Source organism: Stegodyphus dumicola, chromosome 3, assembly GCF_044657685.1.
Source record: "Stegodyphus dumicola isolate Sdum_Otavi_A_Nest chromosome 3, ASM4465768v1".
In the NCBI taxonomy this organism is placed as follows: domain Eukaryota; kingdom Metazoa; phylum Arthropoda; class Arachnida; order Araneae; family Eresidae; genus Stegodyphus; species Stegodyphus dumicola.
In genome coordinates, this window is record NC_140770.1 from 27,931,688 (window position 1) to 27,955,371 (window position 23,684).

At 29.2% G+C, this 23,684-nt stretch overlaps 2 protein-coding genes across 3 annotated transcripts in view; one reads left to right on the forward strand and one right to left on the reverse strand.

Moving 5' to 3' along the window:
• The window catches only part of LOC118205439 (uncharacterized), a 118,686-nt gene extending 116,893 nt beyond the window's left edge, over window positions 1–1,793 (forward strand). For both annotated transcript variants that reach the window (XM_085812675.1, XM_085812673.1), the window contains exons 22-23: window positions 1,331–1,429; window positions 1,516–1,793. In XM_085812675.1, the coding sequence (XP_085668801.1) occupies window positions 1,331–1,429; window positions 1,516–1,631 (215 nt within the window). In that variant the 3' untranslated portion in view covers window positions 1,632–1,793. The remainder of the gene's footprint in view (window positions 1–1,330; window positions 1,430–1,515) is intronic.
• The window catches only part of LOC118197285 (sodium channel protein PaFPC1-like), a 70,470-nt gene continuing 48,575 nt past the window's right edge, over window positions 1,790–23,684 (reverse strand). Inside the window, exons 22-28 of the mRNA XM_085812672.1 lie at window positions 20,669–20,788; window positions 16,098–16,352; window positions 11,694–11,750; window positions 11,476–11,602; window positions 11,252–11,352; window positions 10,860–11,136; window positions 1,790–6,837 (exon numbers count right to left, since the gene is read on the reverse strand). Coding sequence (XP_085668798.1) covers window positions 5,855–6,837; window positions 10,860–11,136; window positions 11,252–11,352; window positions 11,476–11,602; window positions 11,694–11,750; window positions 16,098–16,352; window positions 20,669–20,788 — 1,920 coding nt within the window. The 3' untranslated portion in view covers window positions 1,790–5,854. The remainder of the gene's footprint in view (window positions 6,838–10,859; window positions 11,137–11,251; window positions 11,353–11,475; window positions 11,603–11,693; window positions 11,751–16,097; window positions 16,353–20,668; window positions 20,789–23,684) is intronic.

Below are 23,684 nucleotides of genomic sequence, written 5' to 3' on the forward strand. Positions count from 1 at the left end.
CCAATGACTGATCCAATTCACAAAAATGTCTTACTGAATATGAACAGAAGTTGGAAAACATATCAGGAGGACTTAAAAACATGTATTTCAGATGAGTCACCTATAAAAGTCTCTGAAAAACCTTCTATATTAGCAGAAAAGCAAACTGCTTCTACCTCTGCATGTGCAGTTCTCGAGGAAATTTCTTCAACTGTAAATGAGAAAAATAAAAGTCAACCTTCCTGCAATTATGAAGTTCACCACAAAAGAAAGACAAGCCCACAAACATCAGAAAATAAAAAAAGCAGCAGAAATTAGATAATTTTTTTAAAGAATTAATTCAGGTAATTTAAAATATTTACATAAAATGTAGTAGTTTATATATTTGAAAATTTATGGTTATTAATTTTGCAAAACAAAAGTAATTCATTGAACTTTTATAATTTGGTCATTCAATACTTCATAATTGTAATTTTTCATTTCTCTCCCCCCCCTTCTCGAAATTCCAAAATGTCGGTAGTAAGTCCGTAAAAGTTTCAGGGGATTTTTTGGGGTCCCACAAACACCCCTGATTCTATAACATATAGTACTTTTGAATTTGTAGTTGGTGTCATGAAATATTAATTATTCATATCTGCAAATACTGTATATAAAGATATGAAACCTTTTTTGTATGTCACAGATATATAACTACTACTTTCATTCCCCTTTTCCCTATATGTAGAGCAATATATAAAATGTAAATTCTACACTTACTATATTGTCACATCTATAGTATATATTGTATTTTCTAATAGTCTTTTTATTCTCCTTCTCATTAATTACTAAAATCAAACAAATATCAAATTCATGTTTGTCAGAGGCAATTCTGATTAGCTAAGTAGTTTCATTTAGTATTCCATTATCACATTATGAATATTGATGCATAAAATGTTCTTCTCTTACATTTGTAAAATTTTAATGCATTGAATGTTATGCAAGAATTATTCCAGATTCTTGTCATTTTGAATAATTTGGTCTAACCTGTATCCAAAGGGCTGAATTCATGAAACACAAATGTGTTCTTGGTTCCATATATTTTTGGAACTGAAATATTTAGCTGCATGAAGTTTTTGTTAATTCAGTAAAAAGCATAATGCTAAAAAATTATCTTTCTACTGGAAACTCACATTGGGAATAATTACTGAAAAACTGATAAATTAAAAGAAAAATTATGATTCACTATTTTTACTCCTTTGTATGGCTTATGTTTCCTAATCATATTAAATTAATTTTTCACTTCTATAACTCGTGAGTTTACCTTAGTTCTCCATGAAGGCATTCTATCCAAACTGATTCTTGCAAATTGCAGGTCGCCCAACTCTAGAAAAATGTAAGAAGTTGAAGAAGAAAATAGAAACAAAAAAGGAAATAGCAGAACTGGATGTTACAAACATTCTCCAGTCACAAGGTATATTATATTCACATGCATATATCATTTTTAAATTAATGCATTATTTTAAAAGGCATAATTAATTTATTAATATAATTTTTAAGGCCGTCCCAAAAGAGGTTTGTCTTCAAATAACTCAAGACAAATAAAAAAGAGTCCAACACCATTAAAGAATTTCTCATGCTTACAAGACATAGTTGATAGTGAAGAAAGTGATTAAACATTTTTTATGCAGATTTTATACCCTTTTCATCCCATATTTTATTTTAAATGTGTTGTAAATATTGTGTATGTTTTTGTTCACAAGTTAGAATTTTGTAATAGAACTTCTTACTTTCATCTCTAAGAGTTTGTAAAAATTAAAGAATTTTTGAAAAATTTTGATTGTTAAACTTTTTATTTGTACATTAATAACACAGCTGTCAGACTTGTCAAATGAAACTTGAAATTTGACAGTAATCTGACTTGATACATTTTAATTTGGAAGTATTGTATATAACAAAGTCATCCAAATATGCATCTACAACACATTGCAATATACATAAATGCTTTTACTGTAAGCACAAACTGTACATAGTAAAATCAACACAACAGCTGCTAAAAATATATAAAAATAAATTTGTATATTTATGTATACATATATGTATGTATATACACACATTCTATGAGCATATGTATTCAGAACAGTGAGACTTGATTGCAACATGCAGGTCTGTCAAATACGTATTTGATTTCCTAACTTAAATTCTATGTTGGAATTTTTTTGTATTATGAAGAGTAAATGTTATATATATATATCTACAGAAGGAAGGATATAGTTAGCAGTGGCCTCAGTAGGGAAATATATCGAATTCATATATTGAAATATTCCTAACAAAATTTAGTTCATAAGCATTTCACCACAATCACCTAATCAAAGGTCCAATGACCTTAAATCATTTTCTGTGCAGTTTAAACATTTAGATACCATTTTGATCACTTAATAGTAGTGATATAGTTTCTTTAGCATGTAATAAAAACAATTTGTTAACGCATGAGTAAATACTAAGTTATATTTCTCTTTTATTCATTGTTCACAAAGCCAGTAAGAATAATTCAACGAAAAGCATAGTGAAGGAAATCCCTTTCCTATAAGCAAACTCATATATGAGGAATAATTGCTGAAAAAATGATGAATCGAAAGAAATAATTTTATTTTTTCATTGCTTTACGTAGCATGTTTCTAATTCTATAAAAAATAATTTTCACTTATTTTCAATTAAATATAACAAAATTTCAATTATAGAAAATTATTACAAAAATCGATTTAAACTTACTGGCTTGAGTTATCACAGTAAATATGTTTGCAGTAGGGGTGAGCTGAGGATATGAGACTTCACTACTATATGGAATAAATATCCAAAATTTTTAATAATAAACTATCTTATCATAATAAAGTAATGGAAGTTACATGAAGTTTTATTATTAAATTTATAAATAGCAAGAACTGGAAAACTATTGTAAATATTTAAAAATTATACATGCAAAAGTAAATTTGCATGTATAATTTTAATGAGATACCAAATATATATGAAAGATAATTAGAGTATTAAAATGTAAAAACTATCAGCAAATTTATCTTAAAATGACATTTTCTGAGGAACATTCAAATATAAAGAGTTTTCATGCAGCATTCCTACAAAGAGTTTAATGTAATCATAATTTACAGCATGTCTAAATTGAATTTCTTTTTATCATAATCAGTTAAATTGTAATCAAAAGGTTGGCAGGAGGTTCACAATATTATCGAGCAGTAAATCATTGGATTGTTGACTTGTGAAGGTGTCATTTCATCTCAGATTTATTCAAGACAAAAATCAGTTTAGAGGTGAGTGTTTTTTTGATAATGAATCTTTCACTCACTGGCCCACTTTAAAAATTTTTATGAGTGAAAAAGGTTCGATGAGTACATTATTGATGCTATGCAATAATACCAATATGAAAATAAAATGGTTTATTCTTCTAGAATCTAGAAACCTCCTGGGCACTGAAACCACTGCAATATGTTCTGCAGCGGCAGGTGACGAAATAAAAAACAATGTGTAAGTCTTTTCATTGCATTTAATAAGTAAAGTTTTTTGATAAAGTCATACTGATATTTGAATGGCCTCTTATCTTCATGCTTTATTAATGTGATGACGATTGTGAAAAGTCTTACTCAGCTCACCTTTTCTTTTACTAATATTAAAAAAAAAATTTTTTTTAATCAATATCACAAAAAGTTCCACATACAGTTTCATTAACTAGCAATTTGTTCTATTCTTTTAATACCTTTATATATTGACATCTTTTCATACAGGATTCATTTTCATGCCCCATTCCCCAAATCAAAACAGCGATTTAAATAGTTTTAATTACACTGTAAAATATGTTTTATTTTCTTTGTTCATTACCCATTACAGTTGTAAAAAATGGTGATTGTTTCAGAGAATTATGTTCCAAACTACTCCAAGTAAGAATCAAATATTTTACAACTACTACTATTCAAAATATTGTAAAATTTCTCCTATTTCACATTATTAGGATCTCAGTACAAGTTGTGAAATGCATAATACATGCAAATGAAAGAATAAAATCTGAATGCATTGAAAATAATACATGAGACAGATTTAAGAAATGATTTTTAAATACATTGTTTCGATTTCTATTTGTGCCCTTGAATAATAAATAAAAAATACATAGTTCTATATATAACATGTGATTCACTTAGATATTTAATCTAATAATGTTAAGTAATATCTGTTTATAAACATCTGTTTATAAACATCTGTTTATAAACATTTCATAGTCAGATTACACTGGATATATTTTTTGAAATTCTTTCAGGTCACTACTATGGCTTTATTCTAAATTTTAATGAATAAAAGAAGCAGCATTTTTTTTTAACATTTTGTCAGTCATTTGAAGTATTTAATTATTGCTCTAAAAAGTTTTCTTGAAAAAGCTGGAATCGAGATGACTCTAACAAATAGATACTCTTATCAGTTAACTTGTTAATTGACCAAAACATGGCTATAATTTATTAAAATATTATTTTAATGTATGCATTATAAATGACTAAATTTTTAAAATGTAAAATACAAATTTATGAATACAGTAACCGATTCATTTATAATCTTATTAATTAATCAATTAATAACAATTTACAGTTGTTAATGAAAATTATGCCAACACAGCAAATTTTTATCTATTATCATATGGAAATATTGTACAATTAACTGCATAAAATGTAAATTTGATTATAACGTAAATTTTCTGTGGGGAAGACTAAAAGATAGTAATGCCAAAAATATTATATTTAAGAAAAACCTTATTACAAAGATAAAGCATGAGAGTTTTTATATTTTTTTGTAAATCAATGTTTCTGTAATTAATGTTGAACTTTATAAAATTTCCAATTTTGAGAAATTTATTTATTTGTTCTCCATGTTTCAAGAGCTCGGTCAGTCTATTGATCTATAAGACGATAAACTTTTCTGATATGTGAAAGGATCATTACATGAACATCAACTACAACTATTTTTAAATGATCATCGCAATGACATCATAAGAGGCAACAGTCCATGTTCAGAATATGAATAAGTTTTCTAAAAGTTCAACAAAATGTATTTTCATGCGTGCATAGTAAGATGAAAAATTCTAACAAACATTAAAATATTTGGAAAAAATTGTGCTATAAAATTCTATAATTAGAAGCTATGAATATATTTTTACTAGCATTTTGTGTATAAGATATTATGCACAAAATGCTAGTATTTAGTTTCTTTTTAAACAGTTCAGTTCATTATTTATGAGTAGTTATTGATTATAAAGATACACTGATATACAAGATTCATCAGTATACTCCTTCTAATTTCTTCTGATTCAGTGTCACTTTCCATATAAAATTATAAATATAAAAGAATCAGTTGTTCAAATGAAACTCTGATGTAATTCATTATTGCTTTCCAGTTTTTAAATTTTAAATAATCATTAAATATTAAATAACAAGAAAAGCCATTAAAATATAAACACTGTGGTATATATTACTTAAATATTTGGCTCTGAAAACAGTGTTTTGATGAGACAAAACGTTACACATATTTTGCATAATTATTCTAAATATTATTAAACTTAAACAATGAAAGCATTTGTATCAATTTTTTATCATTAAGAATTGCTGCAAAAATTATTTTTTTAATATATTTAAAAACTCATTTCTTTATAAAATGGTAATTTCAATCTAAGTTTTATTTTTAATTAACGTATTTGTTAACTGAGCAATATTTATGTAATGAAGCATTTCACTTTCTTTAAAAGATTATTCATTCAAGAGTCCTATTATCCAAATGGAAGCACATTTTCTGAGCTTTGTGGCTTAGAGCATTCAATTAATGTGGTCACAGTTCATGTGTCTTGAATTACTTACACAGAGGCATGACTGCTATTGGAACGTATTTCAGCTGTCAAAACAGTATCCACTTTATCTCCTTGAGAAGCTAATCTCACTTCACTATAAAATACTGGTGACTGGACCAGTTTTCCAGTATACTGTCTCCATGCTTTTTGAATCACAAAAGCGCAGTGATTTTGCCTTTGTCTCCACAAAGAACTACCTATTTTCTTAAGTGTTTTACCCTTATTATCAAGAAGTCCAGGAATACTATCAGCTACCTCAAGCAGATGGGCCTTGTGACTCATAAAATCACGTGTCAAAGCATCCATAACATCAGCATAAAACACTAAATCTCCCTCATATATTGGAATGTTGAGTGTTGCAATAAGAAAACGGTTTGGTTTTCCAAAATGCAGAGGCTCTTCTAAAGCATCTAACAGATCTGGCAAATGGCCAAACTTGATGATGCCTCGAGCATTCATATCAAATTTTTGCCACACTTCTGCAAACATTTCATAATCTTCACATAACAGTATATTTTCATATTCATACATAGCTGTATCAAAACTATCTAGTATTATAATTAAATGTGTTTTTATAATTATGTAATATACAATAATTATGTAAGAGACTATAAAAATGATTGCGGATGTTGAATTTTTTCCAGATTCACATAAACACTGCAAAACATCAATCCAACCTGCTAAAGTAGAAAGCTGGAAAAGCAAAAGCATAGCTTTTGGGAATGTTCCAAAGCTAAGTTCACCACTAATGTCCCACAACTGCTTTATATTGTGAAATAAATATACACCAAAAATAGCAAAAATAAACATAGCAATAAACTGTATAATTACTACAGTCAGAAATGCTGGAATGGATGAATATAAGCTGAACATTAGTGGAAGCATTCCTCTTGCATATCTTCTCAGATATCTTCGACATTTTATGAATCTTATCAAACGCAGCATTGCGGGTAACATAGGAGAAGGGAAAAGTTCTTCAAATAATGCTCCTGTAAAAACAATATGTTTGTTATTCATGACTTTAATAATTTAAAGAATATTTTATTTTATTAAAAAAAAGAAAATTATTATACATTATTTCAAAAGGCTTGGGTATGATTTTACTGTAGCTAAGCAATACAGAAGAGCAGAACAAATTGGATGAAAATGTTGCTGTTGTTTCTACATTGGACTTATGAAAAAGTCTTTTTTTTTCATGAAATAACCATAGAATATACAAATTTTAGAAAACAGAAATTTTTATCATTACAGAGTCAAACTTTTTTATTACTATTTTTTATCATGCAGTAGATGAGGCCAAAGAATAGTTAATAACAAAATGGCATTGATGAAAGACAAAGTTGTGTTTTGTGGCATCATGACACTAAATCACCCATCAACGATAGTTTAAATGTTTGTATGGATGCAGTTCTCCAGATGTTAAGAGCATCAGGAATCAGTATGGAAAATTTAAAAGAAACTGACCAGAAGTGGCAGGCTTATGAGTAAAGATTGTTAACAACATTCGTGAATCAGACACAGGACATATCAAGGACCAAATCTTTGCATTTCACTTTGTAATATTGATACTTTGAAGGCCAGAATAGCAGATACTGTGTTACATATTGCAGAGTAGGCACTGGGAATTGGAAAACTTGGTGTTTTCCAAGCAACACTGAAATTTACTAAATGCAATACTGTTCGTATTTAAAAAAAAAAAAAAAAAAAAGTTACTCCAGCTACGATTTCAAAACAAGAAAGTATGTTTAATTATAATAATTTTCATGCAATATATATTTAATATATTGCATGAAAATATAATTACCCTATATATGTAATGACAAAGGACATTAGGATTTATCTGCTTATATGGAAAACTTTTAGAAGAAACTAACTCATATTTATCAGCTATTTGTCTCTCCTATTCAGTGTAATAATTAATTTCTGCAATCTGCATGCTAAGCAAATTAACTATATCTTTGGATTCATTTATGTTTTATGAAGATATGAAATTCAGACTTATTTCAATGTACACTGCTTACTTTCAAAGAAATTTCTGAACTGAGAAAAAGTCAGCAGTGAATTCCAAACTCCACCAATGGAATGAGCTTTACATAGCATGATAATGATAAAATGCTTTTGTGTCTTTAAGTAAGATTACACTATGTTTTAAGCAAGATGAATCGACTTTTATAATCCAAAATTTGTTAGTCAGACTAAACATTGTACGAAAACTGTTGCTTCATCATTATTAACTGAATGAAATTCTTTATCCCATTACCTCATTCAGGAAAAACATAAAAAAATGCCATTTTGTTTTTAACATTTTATTTTATAAAACTGATTTTATCTCTCACAGTTAAGTAAAAAAAGCAACATGATTATTAAATTTAAATTAGTTGTTATTATTTATAACAATTTGTTATAAATGTTATTGTTGTTATTATTTATATTATTTAGCCTTTATTTAGCAACTCTCTAAGGTGTCACTTTCAGCAGAAAATTTTATCTGCAACTGGGAAAGAAATTTTCAAAATTCTACAACTCCAGCATAATATCATTAGCATCCAAATCTAATCAAATAATCCACTAGGTTATTACTAAAATAACAAGATCATTAACTGTGATTCTAAGACAAAGGAATATTTTGCAATACATTGTTACCAGTTTGTTTGAAGGCATATTAAGATAGTAGATGCATGTCTGTATTTATGTCACTCAGCTAGAGATGGCTATTATAATTAGTAGAAGTTACACATTTACATATACATGGTTTTAAACAGAGTAATTATTCTATGTAGTATAATAAACCCTTTCCTCTCGTTATAAAATTTCACTTACCATATACACATTTATAAGATCCTACAAAATTCTAGAACAAGAATACAGTCAAAAGTCTTTAATCCGGATTCGTCGGGACTTCAGCGATTCCGGATTATAGATCATCAATTTAAATCTGGTAAGATGGCATGCAGAAATTATAAAATTAAAAATATGAAACCGTAATTTATAAAATAATGAGCAATTATGATCTAAAGGGTATCAAAACTTACCAAAAAAGAAGCTTAATATTTCTTTGTTTACTTTATTAAACATTTCTTTCAACGTGCGCATGCGTAAAGCATACCTTACGCATAGCCGAAATTAGAAAATTGCAACCAGAAAACTATTTGATTTGTATTCGTGATATTTATAATGACAAGGAATTTGATTTAAATCATATCAAAGACGGAGTACATCGAGATTAAATACTACATTTAGTAAGGAATTATAAGCGGAATAAAATAAGAACATCTGCCCTGAAGATAACGATAGTGTTGACAGACCAACTTCCAGTTCATTGCCTGCCGCAACGTCCCCCCCCCCCCGCGCAGAGCAGCGTGAAATTGATAAACAGATTTCGGAACGGTTAGATAAACAAAGGATATGTCTTTATCCATTTTTTGTAGCAATTCGTTTTTTGTTTGATGGACATCGAAACATACTTTCATTTTTTAGATCCTTTGGGAGCTCCAGCATCGGAAATTCTATTTAACATAATCGAAAGTTCAAGCTTATGTTTATAAAATTGCTCTTACAGTCTGCAAAAAATAATAAGCCGGATCCAATTCGAAGATTAAGGAACAATGCAATCATCAACATTAACTGAAATAGATAATTAGATAATTTTAGCTTATACCATCTGTTATACATTAAACGTGCACGCGAAAACGTATTCTGCACTTGCGCAGACGCATATGCGCAGTCGTAAATGTCTTGCACCCACGCGTAAAATGTTTATGCGCATGCGTCGACATGTCCGAATTAACGACTTTTGACTGTATAACAAAAAAATGAAGTAATTTTTATAAGTAAATGCAGTACATAAGCAAACAAACAAATTATAGCAAGATTTCCTAAAAATTTAATTTAATACTTATCTCAGCTATATATATATGTAAGATAAAAATATATGAATCAAAATTATAGATTAAACTATAAAACATTAATTCTTCCTCTTTATTCTAAAATCGTAATAACTTCTTTCACATTATCTTGGATTTATCACAAAACGATGATTTGAAGAGCTGAATTAAATTTTCCATTGAGGTTTCAGGCTGCAGGAAACTATCCTACTAGCTTTATTGTCATAATAAGAGCACAAAGAAAAAAGACGGAGCAGTGTCGATCTGTGCTTAGATTCATATTGAAGAAGAATTTTGATTGCGTAGTATTTAAAGAACTTGGCAGTCGAGGCAGTTTTAATTCCATTTTTATTTCCAATTGATATTTGTGGCCACAATCACTTGGCACTCTAGTCGTGCCTTTCCACAGAAGATTTACATTTTTGATATTGTTGGGATAGCAAGCAAGCCAGCGAAATTATATCTTAGCAGAGTAAAGAGCAAAGCTGAAGTGCGTAGTTATGAAAGATGGAAGCACGCGAAGAGAAAAGTTTTGCTTTACAAGGTCAGTTTCAGTTCTTAATTATTACGTCATCGGAGTTGCGCCAATCATAGAGTGATCTAGAAATGACGCAATGCAAAGAAGTTATTACGATTTTAGAATAAAGAGGAAGAATTAATGTTTTATAGTTTAATCTATAATTTTGATTCATATATTTTTATCTTACATATTCCCCCCTTCAAAAAGAAAAAGGCGTAGCGACAGAGAAGCCTTTTTAAAGAGAGAGTTAAAGCACTAGCAAATAAAAAAAAAAACATAAATCATAAAATTTTGATTCTATAAAAGTATAACTTATAAATATCAATTTTTTTTAAATAAATTTTTAATTTTTAGAGTCCTATTGCATTTTTCAGCATTTCAGTCCAAAAGTCTTTTTGTTTGAGAGTTCACATAATCATAATTATTCAGGGAATGTTCTTGTTATTACATATATATATATAACATTACACTATTAATCACATTTATTTTAATTTATATAAATATTACACTATTAATCACAATTTATTTTAATTTGGCATTATTTTAACTATAATTCATTGTAAAATTTTTCTAACTTTTATAATTCAATAGAATTAATAAAGCTTACCTGAAATACAAAGTGCAAGTACAATCACATCAAAATGATTCCACACACTTAAAAAAAAGTAATGACGGAAAGCAAAAAGTTTCAATAAACATTCTATGGAAAATATCACAATGAAAAAAATGTTAAGTTCCGTCATAGCTAGAGCAAACATTTCAGATGGATCAGGATCATACATATCCAAAGCAATAAGCAACATATGTAGCCCAATAAATACAAAGCCAGCAATCTCAAAATTATCACTCATTACCATCCGATAAAGGAATGCCTGGAAATGCACCTAAATAGAATAGAAGACGATGTGTAGCATTTTTAATAAAACTATATGCATGCAGAATCTGTGTAAAGCATTAAAATTTTTTTCTAGTTCTATTTTAAATTGCATTGCTATTTACCTTAGGAGGTGGAACAGCCTTTCTTAACTTTGTTTTTTCCATTTTTTTAATTGCTGCTTTATAAAGTTTTTTTGTTTTAGGATTTGGACTTTTTTCAATATCTAAGGAAAAAATTAGAAGAATTTAAACATTCACACATTGCCTCTTTATATACAGTTTAAATATTTACACAGAATTATCATATTAATTAAACTATAAATAAAAAAACAATATTAATATAATACCTCTTTTTTGCTCATTGAAATAACAGCAAGTTATGCCAACAAAAAAATTAAGTGTGAGAAAGGTGCTGAACATGATGAATATTGGGAAAAAGGTTGCAGTATATACTTCATTTTTAATTTTAGTTGCCTAGGAAAAAGAAATAAAACATATGTATAGCACACATCAGTTACACTAATAACACACACTTATATACATACACATAAAATAAATTACTTACTTCATTGCTGTTATCCATTATATCAGTGACTAAATTTATCCAGTTTTGCAATGTTGCCTGAAAATTTTAATTAAAAAGCGATAAATGCCAAAAAATAATTAAACATAAATCAGCATTATCATTTGTATTTATACAATGCAATAATTAAAATCACTCAGTTGTTTCACCAATTATAAAGATATATAACATGCATCCAATATAAGGTAATGCAAAAGACAGTTTAACTTTGTTATTAACTAACAGATTGTACAAACTTCACGTTATTGGGGTGACTCTTCTTTATTACAAAGATACTATTAATGCAGTCCCAGCTATGACCGATGCATTACCATTGATGATATGAGTATGATTACTGAACTCAATTCTCAAATTTCTTTAGAAAAATTCAGATATGCCCTATTTACCGAATTGTTTACAACCACTTCCTCTCATGTACATTAGCAAATCATTGTTCCATACTGTCCTTTACTGTACCAAAGATACAGATATCTGAAACTCAAGATCTGGATTAGATACTGGATGAGCAGTACAATGGCAGCAATATTCAGCTCAATTTGTGAATTACCCAAGTTGTCAGAGTCGTATGCAACTGAACATCAGGATAGTTAAAATAGATAATATTTAGGTTATTGTTTTCCTTTTTATTTCTAATCACTTTCCAGAGCTCCTGGAGTGTCTGAATATACTAGTTGCAGGTCACAATGCAGTCATGTTCTAAGAAATCAAAGAAACTAATGCCCTTATCATCTCAGAAAGAGCTGTTATGAAATTCCGTACGGATGCTGAATCTTGAACTTATTTCAGTCTTACAAGAGAGCTGATAACATTACACTGAATCTTGATCTAAGGATCATAAAGGTATGCTTGGGAATCATCTCATGCTACAAAATTAGAAAAAAAGAAAATCTTTGCTTCCAATAGATCTTTGTGTCATCTGTTGGTAGTGCCAGATGCTTCTAACAGATGACAGCAAATGACTACACTTTCTTCCTTCATACTGAATGCCAGTCGCCGAGGTACCCACTCTGCACACGTCTTAGAATTTTCTGTAATGCATTATAATCACAGCTGATTTCTGCAGAAAACTCATGGATTATCCATCTGAATCAGTTTGGTCTACCACTGAGGATTTCTGGTTGTTGATGGCTTACTATTGCATGATTTGTCTTCAATGTTTCATCCTTTCTAAACTTCCTCATCTATTTATACATATAATTCTTTTCAATAGTATTATTACCATAAACATCTAATAACCTTATGTGGATGCTTAACAGATTATAATCCTTCTTTTTTTTTTTTTTTTTTTTTTTTTTTTTTTTTTTTTTTTTTCAGAAAATCGATGATTTTTTGCATTCCATTACTATTATTATTTATTATTCCAAATTTTTTGTATTCAATTATTATTTGCAAAGAAGAAAATGATTATTATGTGCCTGCACACAGGAAGAATCACTCCAAACATATGTGCAGTTTAGAAGATCTGTTAAAAAAAATTTATTAAGCAAAATTTTGTGTTACTTTTAGTATGATCATTATATTAATAAATACATTAATAATAAATATTTTTTAAATATGATAAACCTTAAGTTTACATTTACCTTTACAGTAAATTAAAATAGTGGTTTTAGATTTTACATATTATTTGCATCCCAAATTAACATGTAAAACCTAAAATCATCTGCACTTCAATCGATGCACCATTTGAATTGAAAAAATGCTTAATGGAAATAACATTCTAACACAGAAAAAGATAAAACATGACGATAAATGTAGAGAATCAATAGTATATATAATAAGTAAAATCTTCTTTAAAAAAAACTTAACACACACATAAAAATGCATTTATACATGATTTTTATGTAGGCATAAAATACTGTAATAGTTACATGTAAACTATAAAGTACAATCCTCCAAATAATAAACCTGATTTTGAAAGGAATATACTTGACTAGAACAGTAAACTCGGGATGCCCACTCAACTCAGGAGTTGGTAGCATTGTTAAATATCTTATTGATTCAAATCCTATTAATTTCTTCAACTATCTCTTGGGGAGGGTGTGTCTCATCCTAATTTGTTTTTGGCTCATCTGGCTTTGTTGCATTAGAATACAGCATGATCTAATCGATAGTCGGGGTGGTGCTGGACATAAAATACTTTTTACCAGTATTATCGGATTTGGTTCTCTCTATAGGGAGCTTCACCGGGTTTTTTGGTACCTTAAAAGCAAACTGGACTAACTATGAGGCCCTCAATGATGAACATATTACTATTACTGGCTCTCTGATTTTGCCAAATCTTGAATTTACTTAAAACATTTTTCACTTGCAGTTTTAAATTGCCTGTTTTGAGTTGCCTCTCTTTGTGTGCCAAGAGGACAACAAAAGAAATGCACTTCTTTTTGGAATGAAAATCTACAGAAAGTTAACAATGACAGAGATAAAGCTCGACAGAGGGTTCATAAAACTGGACTTCGAAGGACTGTATAGCTAAGGCATAGGCTATTTTAATATCAAATCTAAGCATTCCACATTTAAAAACTTTTTGGAAGGACTGAATTTTAGAAGAGATGGCATAAGGGCTCACAGATTTTGATCTCAGATAAAGAATTAAAAAATCAAAAGAAATGAACCTATTAAAATACGTACCAAAGAATTTACTACTGAGAAAGACTTCTCAAATGCCTTTCGTAGGCACTATGCTAAAATTAGTATTTTTTTAACCAATGGCTGGCACTTGCCTATAACAGCATTGGCCACTACTAAGGCATGGAATCACCTAATAGGCCGCTACCGCTATCTTCCTGTGAAGGGACAGACAATTTTACATCCATGCCTTCTCCGGGATTCAAACCCGGGCCATTGGGAATCGCTGTCAGGTATCCCTAACCACTATATTGTCTGGGCAGCAACTTAATAATTTCAAACCTACTATTAAAATAAAGAAAAATGAAGTGAGACCTATATAAGGCAAAAATACATCAAGGTCTTTTTAATGCTGATTTCAGTATGGAATAGCTGAAAAATGGTCTTGGTACTTTAGTGAAGGAAAAGAGTGCAGGCCCTGGCAGAATTTTACCTGAATTCCTAAACTTGGAAATTCTGCAAAACTTGTATTACTGAAGTTTATAAACCAAACTTGGAGAAACAGTTTGAAAAGTGCCTGGAGAAAGGCTATGATAATACCAATTCTCAAATCTGCAGAGAATTTGGACAGTTATCAGCAGATTTCTCTTACAAAGATTTATGTAATTTAACTGAAAGATTGGTTGCTAAAAAATTGCTGTTTGTGCTGCTAAAAAATTGCTGTACGAAGCTGGTGTGATTTCTGAAAGGTGGGCAGGTTTTCGAAAACATAGATGTATTGCTGAACAAACAGTTTTCTTATCTCAAGAGATAAAGGATGGCTTTCAGAGAAAGAAAAATACCCTTGCTGTATTCATAGATTTCAAAATTGCTTTTGATAAAATTTGGATAGTTGGATTGCTTAAAATACTGATTTCCTGTGACATTTCTGGCAACTTATATAATGGATTAAGAGTTTTTTTGACCAGCAATTTACAAGTATTAAATATGGTCAAAATGTGTCAGATTATCGATAAACATTACAAGGTTTACCTTAGGGAGCAGTACTGAGTCCTATTCTTTTTAATGCTATGATAAACAATTTAATTGACACTATTTTTAGATCTATCCCAGGCATTAATATTTTGTTATGTGCTGATTATATGGTGATGAATGCTAATGGATCTGACATTTTTGGCCTGAAGAGTGTCTTACAACAGGCCTGTTACATGTTCTTAACACCTGAACTCATGAAAATAATATGGTAGTAAAACACGGAAAAAACTGCTTTCCAGTCGTTCTCCCTTAGTACCAAATACCATGACATTCACCTTCATTATAATAATAATGATCTAAACATCCATCATTGCCTCCTATGAAGGAACAGGCAGTTACAACTATGCGTTGTCCAAGGTTGTTATCATAAATCTCCATTTATGTTGAAATTAAAGAAAAAAATTCAATGATGACAGCATATCAATTTGAAGAGCTGTTTTGAAAAACCGTAAGAAGAGTCCTACAAATTGCCCTTTCTGTTATCAGGTGAAAATTTGCTTTTCAATTTCATTGCATATTTTTTTGTTACATGTAAACTGAGTAACATATCAGTAAAGTTCTCATCAGATTTCATTGCATTTTCTTTCAAAAAATTGAGAGCGATGAGTACTGTAGTAGGCGAACCTTTAATTTTGCACACCATTTACAAAACCTAAATAAATGAGCCTAGTTAAATAAATTAACATCAAGAATTTCTTTCACATAGTTAATAAAGAAACAAATCAATTCATTAAAATATTTATATTTAATGAAATATTTTAGACAGATAAGTTCAAAAGCACCTACCACTTGTAGAAGTGCAATATATGCATTTCCTATAGAATTAAAATTGACTCGTGAATTTTTAAATGTTCCATTATGAAGACGGCATAACTGCTCCGAGTAAATACCAAGGATGTTGTCATCAGTATCCACACATTGATGCATCTTGTTCATAAACATTGCAGATCCCAAAATGGCAAACACAAGCCACAGCAGGAAAACAAAGATGAAAACCAGAACATACGAAGGTATAGCATGTGTCAGAGACTTCAGTACAAACTGGGAAAAAATACATATATGAAATTTGTAACAGAAACTATTGTTAAAAGAAAATATTGTCTGAAAATTAATATTCTCAAATTCAAGCATGATTAAAAATGCTATTTTACAAGAATGAATACTTTAAAATTTTATTTATTTTGACATGAATATTGTTTATAAAATAGTATAAGATATACTGAAAAGAGCCCCCAAAAATACGAAAATATTTGAAATTATATTATCATGTCATAATTTTAGTTGTAAATTCATAAGTTTAATGTAATTAAACAGGTTTCAAAAAAAAAAGCCCACTGGACGAAAGCGCACGCCACAAAAGCCCACAAAAAAGAGCCCACTTACATATAAGTCCATGCTAATAAAAGCACACACTGATAAATGTGCACATAACCAAAAGGGACTTATGGTTTTTATTACTATAAAATGTATTTATAATTTTAATTATAATAAATGGTGTATTCAGATCTGAATTTTAATGTTTCAAATATTATTTGTTTCATTTATTAGGTTGAAAGCAAACTTTCTGCTCTCTGATTGATTAGAATACTTTTAATGTGAAATTTGAGCTTGATGTTTTTGATAATTTCATTTATATTTGTTCATGAAAATGACTACTCTGATATCGTTTTCTACATTTAACAGTCTCGATGTTTTTTCGTTTTGATGTTGGTTAATACTGAAAATCCGAATTCACACAAATAAGATGTAGAAAATTGTAATAATATTTTTAAAGCTTCATTGGATATCATAGAATAGTCGCATTTAATGTTAATCCAAAATGAATTAATTGATTCTTCCGAATATTTTAAAATTAAATATTGATTATTAGAAAGCAAAATTAAATTCTCCTCTTCATTCAAAGTTAATTCAAATGCAGAAGGTCTTCGGCACCAAAATCGGCTTGGATACCACAATTGGCGCACTTATTAATGTCTTTAAAACCTAATTTCGCCAATTTCCATGTGTACCATATACTAGGATTTAACCCATTATAATTTTTACTACTTGTATATACATTTTCAAAACTTGGCGGCACACTTTAAGAATTTGGAGGTACAACAAAAGTGGCACAGTGGTTGAGAATCGTTGATCTAGGCGAAATAATATTTAACATGTAATAACAGCATAAAACCCACAAAAGAAGTGTTACAGTGAAATTCAGTTTCTAAATGCTCTTTAAATTTATTTCACTGAAAGCTTTTGTATATAAATAATTACAGTTTTTAAATAAAATTTATTTTTAATGTGCAAGATTACTTTTCTTACAACGCTGGGCTTATGGTTCTTAAATCCTCTTTTTCGAGTTCAGAAACCTTCGTTATTAATATTATTCGAATAGTTAAATGCGTTTTCAACCATACGAAAATTAAAATGAAAAATATTACTTTTCCGTAAATTTAATATATGTAATAATGTAAATTTTTTAGAAATTGTTCAGTAGTTTTACTTTTAAATAATGGCTTTGCTTCGATATAACAGATATCAAAAAGTTGTTAGAGACACTATCGAATGAGGAACTAGCATATTTTTCCACTCTGCAGATTTACTGCAAAAATAGGGAATTATCCCTTTAAAATGGTTACGAAATATTTAATTCCTTTTGTTTAGCAGTTATTGAAATTTTTAAAATAAGTGAAATTCTAACTAAATCCTTAGATAAAAGTTATTCAAGAACTATACTAAAGAAAATGAAAGGAAAAAATAAAAAGGGATTAACTTCACTTACAAGTGGAATTTCAGATATTGTTATTTTCTAGTAACTAACAAAAAATATCTAAAATCCTCTTTAATTTATTTCTCACTAGCTCTCCTGCCACCCCCTCTCTTCTTAGCATGGACCATGCTTCTGAGGTTGTTCTTTGGCATCCCAGGTTCGATAGGGAATAAAGCAATTAAGCAAGGCTCCCCTCTCTCTGCTTTTTCACTCAGCTGGGGGCAAAAGAAAAGGATTTCCTGCCCTCAATGGTTTCCAGCCTGAATAGCCAGCGGCCAGTTAGAAAACTGCATGACAAAAGCCCACAAGACGAATGCCCACTTAAAAAAAGCACACATTTTCAGCAAATCCAAAATAGCTATGACTTCCTGAAAAATTTTACGAACAATTATTGTTATTATGATTAAAAATGAAATTTCAAGTGGGAATGAAATTAATTTATGTAAAATCCAAGTTGTCAAAATTTAACTAGATTATTTGAAACCATGCTTTTAATTCACTATGAGAACAGTATTTGTGATAGCGCACACAAATGTTCTCTTAATCATAATAGAATATGGTACTTTTATCTTTCTCATTGAAATAAAAGTTCAGCTTTAATTCTCCAAATTAAATTCATTATATGAAATATTTTCTGTAGTGTTAAATTAGTCATAAATTATTCTTTGCATATGATGAAAATTTACATACATTTTATACTCCCTATAATTTTGTAGAATTAAAAGAAGCAGTGTGGCCAGTATTCCCTTTCACCTCCTTTTGTCGGAGGAGGGCACTTCCATTTGTCGCGTAAATATAATAACAAAGTTACACATACATGTATATGTTTATAATTACAATTATTTTGATTGACTCTCTTAACTCAGCCGGAGCCCAAAATGAAATGTGTTCCTCTACTTAAATTTATTGTTCAATTATTTGTTATTAATTTAATTTATTTTTTATTTTATCTTTATGCATGAATCTACTTTGTGCAGCTGAAGAAAAAAGGGGGAAAATAATCATTTTATCGTAGCATATATATATCGGTGTGGGTTTTTGTCAGTGTGGGCTTTTATCTGTGTGGGCTTTTATCAGTGTGCACTTTCAGCGATGTGGGTATTTGTCGCATGGGCAATTATCGCAGTGGTGTCTTTTTTGTGGGCTTTTGTCGCGTGCTCTTTCGTCCAGTGGGCTTTTGTCTGGTCACCAATTAAACAAATTACTTCTCTGGTAAACTAATGAATAAAGGTCTTTCGTTAGCATAAATACCACTTAAAATTATTTCCCACATCAGGCATAAGGTGCATTTTTAACAATAAATCATTATTAAAAAATACTTTTAATAAAACACAAAAATTGGTAAATAAGCAAAAATGGAAATTATTTTCATATTGTTAAAATGTTAATAGAAGTATAAACCTAGTTTATATACTTTTCATTTGTCAATTTATTCATTATAAACTCTTTTTTTTTAATTAAACACATAATGAATTCTCCTATGGAAACTACCTTTAACAATGACCAATATTTCAAATAAACATCAGTATTAACATTATCAATAGTCACATTCTCTAAGATGTTTACCTTCACAAAAAAGAAATAAATAAAATTATAGATAGTTAGTCATCTTAATCCCTTAAAGCACCAATAAAAATTCAGAAAGTGGTCTTTATTCTGCTTTTTTTTTTTTTTTTTTTTTATTATTATTCTTTATTTTAACTCAACTTCATTTAACCTTGTCCTTTATTTGAAGTCAAAACTGTAGTGGATATATTCTCTCGTATTCATATCTAAAAAAAGTTCTTGAACTTATTTACTTGGATGCACTGAAATAGTTTAGTTTGATGTACAGTTAATTTAGTTGAGTGTATTAAGAGGCTACATTTTTTTCCAGAAATTAGAAAAGTTTTAAATGAACTCTTTTTGCTTCCAAGTTAATTAAATTTAAAAATTTGGATACTGTCATGATACCATAAACTAAGGTATTTTCATCATATGCAGTAAAATTCCGTAATGGCTCCCCCTACTCAAGCTATTACATTTTTCACATAATGATTAATGTGATATAGTAAGTGGCCTCAGTTATTCAAAAATCTGCAAGAGCTCAATTTTCCCAGCTGTGTGTGACACTTATGACAGTGATGAGTAAAAATAAACACAACAATGCAATGCATTACGATTATTTAAACATTTAATTTTTTGAAAGGCTCAATACTCTTTTCTATAATGATGTATGGTGACAGATTCCATTCCTAAAAACAATATATTTCATATTCACCTTATATATTCAAAGTTCTTAAAGAATTAAATATGGGTTTATATCCCCCCAAAAAAAGGGGGGCCACATTTGTTAGATCCTGATTTAAAATATTTATCTGATATAATACGGCAGAATTATACAACTGTATTTTTTATAAATTTAATATATAATTATGTACAGATTTTTAGGGAAAGGGGTAAGAGAGGCTACCTAAATTTCATAAATATTAAAAAACTATGCATAAAATTTATGAGTATTAAAAACTTCTTGTGAAAAATCATTGTTGATAGAGAAAAACCATAATTTCAAAATACTGAAATGCTTAAATACACACACAAGCCCTTTTTCCCATTCACTTACTTTTGACTGCTTGTTAAATTGGAGAACTTTACAAACATATAAAAGTCGAAATACTCTTAAAATCTGGAGTAGAGGAATCATACTTCCATGTTCCTTTAAAACAATGTATCCAACTGATGCCTAAAAGTATAATTAAAATTAATTGATAGTAAATTTTAAAACAAATGAAAAGTACCAAAATGAGTATAATAAAATAAATAATTATGCAAAAAAATTACCTGATCAGGAAGAGAAATAAAAGCAGCTATATGCAACTTAAAATTTTGGCACATGGCTTCATGCAAAATAAAACAAACTGCAAAAGAAATTTTACAAAGTAGTACCAAAATGCATGCATTTACTGAAATATTCTGCATCACTTAAGTAAAAGACTTCCAAACACGTGCATAATTAATTCAATATTTCTCAGAAAATAAACTGTATGTTGTACAACTAGGCAAATCATATTTTTCAATCAAGCATAAAGTATTTGAAATAACTTTCATTAAGAAGTCCTCAGCTAGCTTAGTTTTTTATTTAATTTACTTTATAACAATACTTCAGTATAATAAATTTTAAAGAAAAATAAATGTTATAAATAGAAAATATTCATTTGATAGAGAACAAAAATTTAAATTAAGTTTCCACATTTATTACAACAAAAAAGCAGTTTTCAGAAAGCACAGAAGTAATTGTAATCAAACATTTATTTCATCACAAAACATAAAAATTCTTGCTTATTATTACTTTAAAAGCATCTGAATACACATAACAAGGTTTGCAAAAGTAATAAAATGTTATTACTTTACTAAAGTTTGGGATAATATTCAGAGCTAATGAAGCTAAAATTTTGAAACAGAAATCTCCTTAAGAAAACAAGCAGCAAAAATTTATTTGGCAATTTTCAAAACATTTTAAAGAAATTTTTCCATTAATATCGTGCTGCAATTCATTGCAAATACGATATTTTTATATATTCAAATATAATTAAACTACATACGTCAACAAAAATGTTTTAAGAATGCATTTATTACACATGCTTTAAAGTCAGCCCTTTCCGATGTCTGGTTTGCAACAAAGTTCCACTTAAAGGTACATTTTTCATGCATGGTCAAATAAGGAACATTAAAGGCAATAAAATAATATCAGTAATATTCAACAGTTTAGATGTTTCTGCATTTGCATTACATTACAAAGTTCCTGCATCTCTTTATTTCTGAGTAACTCCCAACCTGTTTGCATATCCAATCAAACAGGACTCAAAGTTTTTATAACTGTCTGTCTCTACCAGAAGCATCGTTTACTTTAGTATCTCCTTTTACTGTGAGCTTCCCCTTATTTAGATACTATATTGAATAATTACGAAATTATTAATAAAAAAACTTAGGCTCCAGGTTATTATATCAATGTTTAAAAAATTCAATAAATTTAGTGACTCATGACCTAAGAACACACTGTCACATTAGAATCTCAAAAATAAGAATTATTTAAAACTAGTGGATAAATTGAAAAACAGATACTTAAGCAGACTCTTTTCAAACCAAGCCCTATTTTTCATAAAAAACTGAATATTTCTCCTTGCATCCACACTCGTAAACAAAATGCTTGAAGTTTCCCAGATTTTTTTACCTTTACTCTTTTAAATTTTGCCCCTTTTTTGAAAATATAAAACACCAGTGAAGATGCTGCCGCTTTTATTCATTCTTCTTTCCCCATTCTTTTATCAAAAAATTGATGATCACTAAAAAACATTCCATTACCATTTTCCTTTGTGTAATATCAGAAATGTCCATTATCAGAGAATGAAATATACTGTTGTTCTATTTTAAGGATCTAAGTATTTAGAAATTATTTCTTAATGGTAAGTGTCCATTAATAGAGGTTCAAGTACACACAAATGTAGCATTTCATACATTACATTCATATTTATAGATTAAAATACAGTCAAAAGTCGTTAATTCGGACACCCTTAATCCGGAATGATCTATAATCCGAACCTCAAAGCTAAAAACTTTCTGCGCATGCGCCGCGTTGACACATGCGCATAGGCGTTTACGCGTGCGCGTAAGACCTTTACGACTGCGCATATGCGTGTGCGCAAACGCAGAATACGTTTTCGCGTGCGCGTTTAATGTATAACGGACGGTATAAGCTAAAATTATCTAATTATCTATTTCAGTTAATGCTGAGGATTGCGTTGTTCCTTAATCTTCGAATTGGATCCAGCTTATTATTTTTTGCAGACTGTAAGAGCAATTTTATAAAAGTAAACTTAAACTTTCGATTATGTCAAATAGAATTCCCGATGTTGGAGCTCCCAAAGGATCTACAAAACGAAAGTATGTTTCGATGTTCACTTTTTGTCCATCAAACAAAAAGTGGAATTGCTGCAAAAAATGGATAAAGACATGAAGAAGGTGACAGAGAGGTTAGTGAAAACGAAAATATTTCGATTGACAAGTTAGTCGGTATTCCCGGCACAGCAATTACGGGACTTGAACAGCGGAACTTTGTAACTGAACAAGAAATTATGTCTGTTTATAGAATTAAAGAGAAAGTATTATCAGTAAACAAATAAATATTAAGCTTTTTTTTTTTGTAAATTTTGATACCCTTTAGATCATAATTGTTCTTTATTTCCTAAATTACGGTTTCATATTTTTAATTTTAGAATTCCTGCATGCCATCTTACGAGATTTAAACTGATGATCTATAATCCGGAAAAATCGATAATCCGGAATCGCCGAAGTCCCGACGATTCCGTAACGACTTTTAACTGTATAATACTTTCATATCTTTACTGGTAGTAAACTCCTATACATTTACGTCCATTTTATTTGTGCTGGATTTATGAAAAAATGCGTGTCAACAATTAGTAAAAAGGAAATAATTGAACTTGCACATGCGTACAAAGTTCTTCATTAAGCATCTACAATGGCATTAATTTTTTTAAGATATTATATATGTATATATATGAAGGATAAAAAATATGTAACTCTGAATTATACTTTAAAGCAGCAATAGCCCCTTAATTCCT